General features: G+C 38.3%; 1 protein-coding gene across 4 annotated transcripts in view; it reads right to left on the reverse strand.

Annotated features, from left to right (window-relative positions):
* The window catches only part of MYRFL (myelin regulatory factor like), a 125,435-nt gene extending 123,231 nt beyond the window's left edge, over positions 1–2,204 (reverse strand). The window contains exon 1 of one of the 4 annotated variants that reach the window (XM_058682142.1): positions 1,348–2,204. In XM_058682142.1, the coding sequence (XP_058538125.1) occupies positions 1,348–1,393 (46 nt within the window). In that variant the 5' untranslated portion in view covers positions 1,394–2,204. The remainder of the gene's footprint in view (positions 1–1,347) is intronic. The other 3 variants (XM_058682141.1, XM_058682140.1, XM_058682139.1) reach the window with 3 other exon arrangements.
* Between the last annotated feature and the right edge of the window lie 10,711 nt (positions 2,205–12,915).

Below are 12,915 nucleotides of genomic sequence, written 5' to 3' on the forward strand. Positions count from 1 at the left end.
CTCTCTGTCTCAAAAATAAAAACATTAAGGAAAAAAAATTTTTTAAATAAAGCATATGTATGGAACTGTAGCCTGGGGCTTGCTACCCCCTGCCAGGATGAAAGTTACACAGAATATAAAATCAGGCAATAACAATCGATCAGTGCAACGTTAGCATGCCTACTGTGTACAAAGCCTGACCCAGGTAGACACACTGATTTGGCTACTGTCAGAGACAGAAAATTCAATGGGATAGATCACGACTGAGATAATGTGATAATTCTCTTGGTCTTAGCTTTCTTCTTGTCACTTCTGGCAAAATCCAAGCCACAGAAACTACCATATCGTATGTGATTCTTTCTGATGGTGACCTAGAATCTCACTAGTTCTTTAGTACAACCACTCCGTTATTTCGTACTGTTTGGTGTTGGGTCAATTCCATTCAACCTTTTTGCATCTAGAATTTGTCAGTTACTTTACTGATCACCAGAAATGCCAAAAGGACTCCTCTATATGCTGGTAACTGCCCTCTGGATTCTGTGAGTAAACAGGTCTACCCTCAATTCTTCTCATACTTCCTCCTGAGAAATACCTTTGAAATGTGTAAAAGCTAAGGTCACATTTCCCTTCACATGGAAGTCTGAGCATTGCTGATAAAGAACCAAAGACTGAAGTCTCTGATGGCGAGTCTTTGCTGACATTTTCAACAGACCCCCATTAGAATATCAACCCAATTAAATAATAGAAGCCATACTGCCAGTTTAGATTTGTAAAAGAAAGAAAATCTCTGTAACCACGTCCTATAATATGCCCCTCCCTTAAGAAAGAAGTACTCATTTCTGTAGTATGGCTCCCCTTTCAAAAACCAATCATTATTCGGTTGCACATTTTTAAAGTGTTGTGAAAAACAAAGATGAGAAGGGGAAGGAGGTGTTCTTTTACTGTTTTATATTTAATTTTACTAAGAGAAAAACTATTTTAAATGAAATCTTACACCTTTCTGGTGCTATACTCAAAAACTTTAGAGACAAGACAAATCTGTAATTTTTGAAATGTAGGGGATTAGAAGAAATATAATCTAGCACAGGATAGAGACAAACCCTAGCCACATAGATATGCTGACCCTGTGACTCTTTTAACAACCAAGCTAGAAGATGGAAATCCTGTATTCTTTTAAATCACTAGCTATACCATTGATTTTTCCTATGAACAGAGCAAATAAACCTCCACTTCAGATTTCAGGACAGTTAGTACGATAGCATTTCTTCCAAGTCTAAGTTTAAGTGAATTCCAAAAAGGCAAAACAGCGACTGCGAGCAGAGCCAGTTCTCAGAAGCAGGGACTGCATGTTGGAAAGCGGGCACTTACCTTCAAAGAACTGCTGCAGGGCCTCGTTTTCCCCCACCACATCCATGGTGCCGCGGTCCCAGTAATGCTTCCTCACAGAACAAGGGTTCTCAGACCTCAGGAACTAAGTGCTCGTCCTCTGGACTTGACGCCTATGAATGCTCTTGAAAACTCTTCATTTTCTTTTTATTGGAGTGAAGCATATCTTCTGCCAACAAATTGTGTCCAGAAAGATGGTTAAATTCTCCAAATGATTGTAAGACCAGGCTATGGGACCATGCAGGAAAAAAAAAAAAAACAACCTTATGAATAGGGAAGTGGTAACAAATCTATCTTACTGTAGGGAACTGTTTCTACTCTGCCTTTTGTCTTTAAGGACCTTTGTCCTTAGTGACACATGTAATTACATAAATGGGCAATAAATACATAGTCTTATCTCTTATTTGTCCTTTTACACCAATATATTTATATCTCCCCCTCTGTCAACCAGGTCAATTTAGCCATAACCAGGCAAATATACAGTGTGTGTGTGTGTGTGTGTGTGTGTGTGTGTGTTTACCTAGAGAAAGGGGGCAAATCAATAATCACTTTTATAGATACCTAGAGGAGCAGATAATTTAGACAGACTTGTGATAATGAAGAGTTGGGATTTGTTAAGTATTTCTAAATTTAATCACAATGAAAACTTACATTCCCTGATACACACCTAGTCTGTCTCCTCCAGATTTTATTTTCTTTGAAAGTATAAACTAGAAAGCATGAGAAGTGCCTCTGATGAGCAAATTTGATTCGGTAATTCTTACAGTTGAGCATACACTTCACTTTTAGCTGGTTTCACTCCTAAATATAAAACTACATGCAAATAAATGTTTTGCTTTCACTGCTTAACTACTAATTTACTTCATAGCCTAAGAATATAATTAGGATATTCAATCGGCTCTTTAACCCTTCGTTTTCTTTTTCCCCAACTTTTCATTTTGAAAAAGTCTTTAACCTATCGAAAAGCTGAAAGGATAATACCATGCAATACCCACCTACTCTTCACCCAGATTTATAGTTAATATTTTCCCACTTTTGCTTTTTCTCACTTGCTATATACACTTTTGGCTGAGTCATTTGAAAATATTCCTGACATCTTGACATTTCACCCAGAAATAATTCTGTATATGTCTCCTAACAAATAAGGATATTCTCCCACATGACCGCAGTATTGTTATACCCAAGAAATATAATAGAAATTTAATACTAATATCTCATTAGTATTAATACCTTTGTCCCCCAAAATATCTTTCATGACTTTTTGTTTCCTGGTCAAGGATCTAATGAATGTTAATGCATTGCATTTGGTCATGTTTGTTTATTTATTTACTTTTAAAGTTTATTTATTTATTTTGAAAGAGAGAGAGAGCATGAGCAGGCGAGAGGTAGAGATAGATGGAGAGAGAGAATCCCAAGCAGGGTCCACACTGTCAGTGCACAGCTCGATGTAGGGCTCAATCCTACATTGAGGAACTGTGAGATCATGACCTGAACTGAGATCAAGAGTGGGATGCTTAATTGACTGAGCCACCCAGGTGCCCCTGGTTATGTATGTCTTTTTAAAAGATATAGAACATTCTCCTTTTGTCATGTTGGTTAGTTGTTCGGCTTTTTATGACATTGACACTTTTTTAACAATCTAGACCCACTGTCTTATAGAATGTCTCAATTCTGAATTTGTCTGTTTCATTATTGTTAGATTCAGTACAGGTGATGTGGTATGCTTCCTAGCATTTTCAAACTTCATACATATAAATGGTTCCCTGAAAACAGGCAAGCTAATTCTATACTGGGGGTGGGGAGGGTGGGGGTGGGGGGAGGGGAAGAGGCTTAGAATCCTATTTCAAAGCTCACATCGGGTTCCAGACCTTTAAGGACAAGTCAACAAGTTGCTTAAAGAAATTCATCTTCTAGTTTTTGCAACTAATTTGTTTAAAATAAAACAAACATGAAAGTAAACCAAAACACTGTCAAGGGCAAATAGCATATATGTGAAAACATGATTCAGCCTGTAGGACTTCAGTTTGCAATCTCCGGGTTAGAGCCTAACCTATAACAACCAACATGGTTTGAGGCAAGTAAAGAGAATGTGGAAGAAATTTGTTGGAATGGCTGGACAATATATCTGTATTAATGAATGAGTCCAGAGCACATAGCGAAAGGTGCAATCCAGCTGGTGGCCATGGGGATTTAAGGTTTTTCGCTCTCAGAGAATAACAAATACCATCCATATTTCCTTGATTCTGGTCTTTAGTCTCCACATCTCTAGTATCTTCTAATTCTATTGGGCATCCTATGTTGCACAAATTTGGGGGAGATTAGTTTCTTGAGAAGTAATCTAATGTAGCTGTGGTTTAGATTTGTTTTGGTATTGACGTTTCCTAGAGAACTCCAATAAATAAGTAGGTAGGAGCTGAGCTGCTGTGGTTAAATCTGGTGACGTGGCTCAAGTTGGGAATGTAATGATGGGAACCTTTTCTCTCTCAGGTCTGTCCCTGAGGTCTACAGCTCCAGTATTCACAACACAGTGCTTCATCTTGATGTTAGACCATGTGTGGATCTGTACTTCCTTGAGAGCTATTAGGGTTTCTATTCTTCTCTTTACTTCAGCAGCTTTGCTCATTTGTGGTATTGTAATTTTTCTTTTAGTTTTAAAAAGATGCTGGCTTGAACTCAGTGGTGGTAGTGGACATGGAGAGAAGTAGACATACCTAGTCAAGGTATGTTTTGCAGTGCTGATGTGGTTTGCTGATGGACTGGATTGGAGGTGGTGGCAACAGAAACCAAGAATAAGCCCTAGGCTATAGCTTAAGCAACTGGGCCAAGAGTCAATGTTAGGTTTGAGATGCACCCATTAAAATTTCAAGTGGAGTGGCCGATAGGCAAATGAATACAATAGCCTAAAGCTAGGGAAGGGATGTCAGGGTTGGAAATGTAGTTTTATATGGACCTGATATTTGGTTTTCAAGGTCAGGGACCCAGATGAGATGATCTAAAGAATATTTAGATAATGAGGGACGCCTGGGTGGCTCAGTTGGTTGAGCGACTCAGCTCAGGTCATGATCTCACAGTTTGTGAGTTCGAGCCCCGCGTCAGGCTCTGTGCTGACAGCTCAGAGACTGGAGCCTGTTTCAGATTCTCTGTCTCCCCCTCTCTCTGCCCCTCCCCTGCTCATGCTCTGTCTCTCTCTCTCTCAATAATAAATAAACGTTTAAAAAAATTTTTTTAAAAGAGAATATTTAGATAATGATAAGGGGGCTCAGGCAAAACTCTATAGTGATTCCAGTATTGAAAGGCTGAGCTGGGGCACCTGGGTGCCTCAGTCAGTTAAGCATCGGACTAATGATTTTGACTCAGGTCATGATCTCCCAGTCATGGGATCCAGCCTCGTGTCAGGCTCTGTACCGGCAGCACAGAGTTTGCTTGGGTTCCCTCTCTCCCTACCTCTCTGCCTCTCCCTCACTGGCATGTGCATTCTCTCTCTCTCTCTCTCCCTCTCTCTCTCAAAATAAATAAATAAACTTAAAAAATAAAATAAAATAAAAGCGGAGCTAAGAAAGAGCCAGGTAGAGTTGTGGCCACGGCTGTCACAGAAAACTTCCAAATTCGCCACCGTAGCTTACTGGACCTATAGGTCTGACCCCTGCCTACCTCTCGTTTTCTCTTACCAATCTCCCCGCCACCAACTGTACACTAGGTCTTTTTGCCATTTTTCAAGTACGTCAAGTGCAGGTCTTCCTCAGGGGCCTCCCACCAGCTTTGAGTGCTCTCCCTTGCCTGCCTCTCTTCATAGGCCTGGATCTGGTCAGAGCCCAGCTGAAAAATGTCACCTCCTGATTTGGCCTTTCCCGACCACCCAATCTGAAGTAGTCATCCATTCTCCTTCTAGCCCATTACCCCCTTTTAAGTACCTACAGAGCACCTGTTTCATCTTCTAACATTAGTCTCTTGGTCCACTCGTCACGGAACTGAGAGCTAGCCCCATGAGCACGGAGCTCCCCAGTCTTGCTCACTGCTGTATCTCCAACACCTGCAGTCGCAGCTGGCACACACGAGACTCAAGTGTGTGGACGATGAGGTGGAATTCTCTCTAGAAGTTCTGCACAAAATTTATAGAAACTACTGGGTCCTGATTTGCCTATATATCAGAGACAAGAAACTTGTCTGCTGAGATGGTAATTGTACTGCACTCTGTGAAAAAAATGAAGAACTATTTTTCTTTCTTTTTTAATTTTTAAAAATGTTTATTTTTGAGCGAAAGACAGAGTGCGAGCAGCAGAGGAACAGAGAAAGAGGGAGACACAGAATCCGAAGCAGGCTCCAGGCTCCGAGCGTCAGCGCAGAGCCCTGACGAGGGGCTCGAACTCACGAACCGCAAGATCATGACCTGAGTCAAAGTCAGATGCTTAACTGACTGAGACACCCAGGCATCCCTTTCTTACTTGTTTAAAGTTTATTTATTTTGAGAGAGAGAGCACAAGCAGGTGAGGGGCAGAGAGAGATGGAGAGACAGAATCCCAAGCAGGCTCCACACCATCAGTGCAAAACCCAATATGGGGCTTGAACTCACGAACCTTGAGATCCTGACCCAAACTGAGATCATCAAACACCCAACTGAGCCACCCAGGCACCCCAAAGAACTATTTTCTAGCACAAAAGTTAGACACAAATATAAATTCACACTGCTTTGACCTCTCCTTGTTTTAAACATTGTGTCAAAACTACTGAGGGAAAAACACAACAAAGAAAACCTTCGAAAACAAAAGCTTTGAATAAAAGCACATCTACTGTAGACTCTGGGTGCACAAAACAAAAACACACAGAATTCATGTGGTGGTGCTAAGTAGGTAGGTGGGTGGTGGCAAGTTAAGTGCTGAGATCCAATGCTCGGAAACCAAACCTCTGTTCTGTTCTTCCAGTGTAAACGATGAGTCAAAGGTTGTGGATTGTCCTAGAGCTGGAAACACGACAGAGGACACCTGGTTTAGCCTTTATTGAGGAGACCAGATGGAATGGTGACCTGCCTAACTGATCAGCTTTGGGAACCAAGCCTGAAGAACGCAGGTCTCCTGAGTGACTCCTAATCCAACCTCTCTCCATGAGGTCAGGCTCTCTCCTCAGCTCTGAACCTATTTATAGAAACTTATCAAAAAGTCTTTTCTTCTTTTTTAGAGTTGGCAATCTAGGCAATTGAATTCTGTCCAGATATACTCTCCAGAGCCGAAGTTAATCAACACACAAATTATTCCATCCCCTTTGCCTTGCCATTTCTGCTAGCTCCTGTCTTCTCAGGATTTTTCTCTCCCTGTCACGGTAACACAGGGCCCAGTGCCATACTTCTCCATATCCCTTAAGTGCCTATCTAATCCTATGGCCAACTACCCCCAAATGTATGGCCTACCTTGACCTTATGATTGAATTTAGACTTGTGTATTGATACCAACTTAATTCTCCACTTTGATGCTTCACGGGCATCTCGATGAGTCACAAAAGGCGTTCTTGTCTCCATTCCATGCACACATAATTTGAACCTACCCCAGATATCTCTATATCAATAAATTGCAGTAACAGCTCAAGCCAAAAGCCTAGGATTCAGACCTGATTTCTCTTCTTCCCTCTGTCCCAAATCCAACTCATCAACAGGTCCTGTTTTCTGTTTCTGAATGCAGGAGCATATAGTTGGATTCATCGTTAACTCTTGGTTCGTAACACATTATCAGTGGTCTGTGCATGATTCTCTCCATCCACATATTTACTCTTAATAACAAATGAACCCATCATCCAACCCAGGGACGAGAACGTTCACAATGACTTACTCTTATATTTAGTTCCCCGGTTATCTCCCTTTTCCTCCTCCATACCAGAGGTAACGCTATCCTGAACTCTGGGTTTATCACTATTTGGACTTTTCTTAGTTTCATTCAGTTTTAGTTTTTGAACTTTAGGAGAAAAGCATTAGGTCATGTTGTCTTCTGAGCATTTTGCTTTTTCACTCAATCCATTACATTAAGTTGCTGTGCTGCCTGCAGCTGATGTTCATTCATCTTGCCTGCCATGTGACTGTCCACTATGTGAGCACACTTTATTAGATGGACATCGGGTTTCTTCTAAAACATTCTTATATTTGTATTCTGGGGCACTTTGTGCAAGTATTTCTCTTGTGTATATGCCTACAAATTGAGTGGTGGGCCATGGGGAAGGTTCAAGTTCTCAAATGAATGGTTTTTCACAATAGTTATACCAATTGACACTTTCACCAGCAATATAGGAGTAATCCTATTGAAATTCTCTGCAACATTTGACTTTGCTGGACTTTTTGCCAGTTGAATGAATGTAAACCTGTTACTGCACTCTTGATTTGCTTTCCCGGAGTATTAATAAATGAAAACCATTTAATAGGTTTACTGGCCCATAATAGGTTTACTGCACTGCCAACTCATGGAGTACCTGTTTCAGTCATTTGCCCATTTTTCTGCTAGTGTTTGTTTTTTTCGTTGTTGGTTTGTATAATTTCTGTATATATTCTTGATGCTAACCTATTATTGGTTATGAGTTTTGCGAATATCTTCTCATAGCTTGTAGCTTGTCTTTAAAATGCCTTTTGAGGGACAGAAGTTTTAAATTAACAATTTATAATATAGCACACTTTATGGTTCTCTTTTATGGTTTCTTTTGCCTGCAGTTTAAGAAGTTCTTAGAAGCAGGATCAGGAAGGTATCCCTCTGTATTTTCAAAATATATTTCACCTACAATTTTAACTAGATTTTCTACGTCAAAAGTTCTAAAGTTTTGGGACATTTAAACAGTTGTTTTGTGTGCGTGTGTGGTATGAGGAAAAGATCCAATCTTGTATGTTTGTTTTTGTCAGCTCCATTTAATTATTAGTCCTGTCACTGACCTACCATACCATCTCTGTCAATATGAAATTTACAAATATGTGTGGGCCTGTTTTGGGGCTCTCTGTTCTATCCATTGGTCATTTTCTCTATTTTTGCACAGTAAGACTTTCTTAAACACCTCAACCTCATAAAAAGTCCTTCTGGTAGGATGAACTCTCCTTCCTTTCTTGTTCTTCAGAAGTGTCTTGGTCATTATTCATCCTTAAATCTGCCATGTAAATTTTGAACAGTTTGTCAATTCCAGCAGAAATGTTGGGATTTAGTTTGGAGATGCACTAATAAATCTATACATCCATTTGGAAAGACTTTTTAATTGTCTTTCTAATGAACACAGGACACTCTAGTCTTCTTTAATGTCTTTTAGAACTCTCTGTACACAGATCTGGCACATTTTTGGTTAGCTTTATTACTAGATACATCAGAATTGTTTTTGCAATTATTTGTTTTTTAAAGTTTATTTATTTTGAGTGAGCACACGTGAGTGGGAGAGAGGCAGAGAGAGAGAGAGAAGCTCAAGCAAGCTCTGCAATGCTCAGTGTGGAGCCTGACACAGGGCTCGAACTCACAAACCGTGAGATCATGACCTGAGCTGAAACCAAGAATCAGATGCTTAACCAACTGAGCCACCCAGGTCCCCTTATTTGCTGTCTTTTTAAAACCCTTATTTTCTAACTGTGGCTGTATATAAGTAAAATTCACAATTAGACATTGGTCCTATATTTAGGCATTTGCTAAACTCTCCAATTATGTCGAATTGGTGGAAGACTTTTGATTTTCTATGTAGACAATCACATCCCAATGACAGTCTCTTCCCAATCACTGTAACTTTATTTTTCTCATCTTGTTGCACTAACACAGTTACAGTACAATTTTGGATAAAAGTGAAGAGAGCAATAATTTTGGTCCCAGTGTTGATTTTAAAGAAAATGCTTCTACTGTTTCCCACCTTAGGATGGTGTTTACTGTAAGATTTTTAAAGATATCCTTCATCAAGCTGAAAACATTAAATGTTTGTTTGCATCTATTGATCAGGCAGGCGGTTTTTCACTTTTGTTCTATAAATGTGAATTCCATTTATAAATTTTCTAATACACCATTTTTGCATTCCTGGCATAAATGCCACTCAGTGTGTTACAGTGTTTGCTTTTGCAGATATCTTCATGACAAAATGAATCTATAATTTTCCTTTCTTGTATCAACTGTCCCAATCTGGTTTTACTATCAAGATTATATTGGTTTTTGATGTGCAAGACATACTAATCCTATTCCTGGAAGAATGTATCTGATTAGAATAACTCTTCACTCTTTAAAGTTTGTTAAAATCATCTATGCCTAGAGTTTTATTTGTGAGATTTTAAACTACTTCCTTTCCTTGAATAGTAATGGCACTGTTCAGGTTTCTGATTTTTTTCTAGATAACATTTTCTAGAATTTTGCCCTTTTGCCTAAATTTTCAAACATATCGGCATGTTGTTCACAATATTCAGCTGTTTAAAATCTGCAGCATTGATAGTGACATAACCTTTTTTATTCCTGATATGGGTTATTTGTGCATTTTCTTTTTCTCCATAATAAACTTACCGGAAATTTTTGTCCATTTTGTTCATTTTTTCAGTCAACATAGGACTTTGTTGATCCTATTTCTATTCTATTTTCTATTTCTGTTCTTATCTCTTGCTTTAGCTTTATCTTGTCCTTCTGAAACTTCAATTGAACACTAGCTCATTTAAAAATATATATATATATACATATATATACACATATATATATATATATATATAAAGATTTAAAACTACAAAATTTTCCTTGAAGCACTACTTTCTCTACACTTTTCAATTGAAGTATATATGACATATATGTGACATATATATATATATATATATATATATGACATACATTTTAGGTGTACAACATAGCAATTTGACAATTTCATAGTATTATGCAATACTCCCCACATGAAGTATGGCTACTATCAGTCACCAAAGTTACTACAATATTATTGTATAATTATTATAATATAACTAGAATATTATTGTATATTACTATATTCTCTATGATACACTTTTCATCCCCATGATTTATCTTAATCCCCTTCACATTTTGCTGGAAGCCCACTGCCCTCCTCTCTAGCAACCACCAGTTTATTCTCCGTGTTTGAGTCTGTTTCTGTTTATTCATTTGTTTTTGTCGATTCCACGTTTAAGTGAAATCATACGATATTTGTCTTTCTCGGACTTATTTCATTTAGCATTATACTCTCTAGCTCCATCCAAGTTGTTGCAAATAGCAAGATTTCATTCTTTTTATGGCTGAGTAATGTATCATTATACCGTATCTTCTTTATCCATTTGTCTACTGATGAACACTTAGGATGTATCTTGGCTACTGTAAATAATGCTGCAATAAACATAGGGGTGCATGTATCTTTTTGAATTGGTGTTTTCATTTATGTTGGGTAAACACCCAGCAGTGGTGGCATTACTGAACTGAATGATATTCTATTTTTCATTTTTTGAGGTACCTCTCTATATTGTTTTTCATAGTGGCTCCACCAATTCACATTCCCACCAAGAGTACATGAGGTTTTCCTTTCTCCACATCCACGTCAACACTCATGATTTCTTGTCTTTTTGATACTAGCCATTCTGCCCGCTGTAAAGTGCTGTCTTACTGTGGTTTTGATTTGCATTTCCCCGACGATTAGTGACATTGAACACCTTTTCATGCGTCTATGCTTATGGCTTCTTTTGGAAAAATGTCTATTTTGGATGTGTGCCCATTTTTAATCAGATTATTAGCTTTTTAGTGCTGAGTTGTAGGAGTTCTTTATATATTTCAAGTTTGGTATTAGTCACCCTAGTATTTTTAAGTTTCTTCAATTATTTCTATTACTATTGGTTTTCTTACTAAGTTTTGAACTCAGATTTTAGCACTATATATCACCTATCTCTATCCTTAATAATGCTTTTATTTTAATGTGTGTTTTGTTGGATAATAGCATAACCACACTAGCTTTCTTTTAGTATTTTCCTATCTTTTTTCCATGCTTTTATTTCAACCTTTCCATGTCCTTATGCTTTGTGTATAAATATATTATTTCCCTACCACTCTATTCATTTCTTTAGTTGGTCTTTTTTTCTTTTTTCTTTCCTATTTAATTAGTATGTTTCTCTTCCTTCTAATAAGATAGGAACTTTACCCTCAAGATCTCTGGTTTCCTCTCACTCCCACTATATTGATGCTGTAAAGAATTTTAATTCTACATTGTTATGCATATACTTTATTTTCTTTAGCCTTACTTTTTATTCTTTTAAAGTCATCAACAAACCTCATAAGTATCTCTTTTTATCACCCAAATCTCTTGTAGCATCCCTTGGATTTGTTTATCTTCATCCTTAGGTACTTTTTCCAAAAGTTTTTTTTTTTTTTCTTTTTTTAAGTGCTTTTAACTTGCATCTTTGTGTGAAAAATTTTCTGAAGTTTTGAAAGTCTGAGAACATGTTTATTATGCCTTCACATTTGAGTAACTATTTATCAGGACAGAAAATTCTAGTTTCAAAGATCTTTTCATGCTCAATTTCAGATTCTTGAACTGGGCAGGGTAGTGATGGTTTCTACCAGTCCATACCATTCCATACTCAAATATCCTTTTGTCTGTAGAGTCCCATCCATTTTGGTGACTGAATCTTCCATAGGTAAGGTTGACCAAGTCTTTGAAGACAGGATTGAAAACAAGGTCATCTTCAGATCGTATTTGTAAAAATACAATCAACTGCTGTAGAGGGCAATGTGGCAAAGCAGATCAAATATTTTAAAATATACATACACCTTGGCCCAACAATTTTACATCTAAGCATCTACATGAAGGAAACAACCCAACAATGTGCAAAGAAGTATGTATAAAGATACTGATCACAACATTATGATGCAAAAAATAATTTAAAACCTAATTTGCAAACAAGTTATATGAACATCCTATAGTCAAACCATGTAGTAATTAAGAGGTGCAGAAAAAATATTTAAGTTAAAAAAGTAAGTCTAGGGGGTGCCTGGGTCGCTCAGTCAGTTGAGCATCCGACGTCAGCTCAGGTCATGATCTCACAGTTCGTGAGTTCAAGCCCTGCATCGGGCTCTGTGCTGACAGCTCAGAGCCTGGAGCCTGCTTTGGATTCTGTGTCTCCCTCTCTATCTGCCCCTTCCCAGCTCATGCTCTGTCTCTCTCTGTCTCTCAAAGGTGAATAAACATTAAAAAAAAAAAAAAAAAAAAAAAAAAAAAAAAAGTAAGTCTAGAGGGGGCACCTGGGTGCCTCAGTTAAGTGTCTGACTTCAACTCAGGTCATGATCTCATGGTCCATGAGTTCAAGCTCCGCGTCCGGCTCTGTGCTGTCAGTTCAAAGCCTGGAGCTTGCTTCAGATTCTCTGTCTCCCTCTCTCTCTGCCCCTCCCCCAATCACACTCTGTCTCTATCAAAAAATAAATAAATGTTAAAAAAAAATTTTTTTTAAAAGGTAAGTCTAGGGGCACCTGGGTGGCTCATTCAGTTAAGCATGTGACTCCTGATTTCCGCTCAGGTCAGGAATTCACAGTTTGTGAGTTAAAGCCCTACATTGGGCTCTGTGCTGACAGCACGGAGTCTGCTTGGGATTCTCTC

Source organism: Neofelis nebulosa, chromosome 8, assembly GCF_028018385.1.
Source record: "Neofelis nebulosa isolate mNeoNeb1 chromosome 8, mNeoNeb1.pri, whole genome shotgun sequence".
In the NCBI taxonomy this organism is placed as follows: domain Eukaryota; kingdom Metazoa; phylum Chordata; class Mammalia; order Carnivora; family Felidae; genus Neofelis; species Neofelis nebulosa.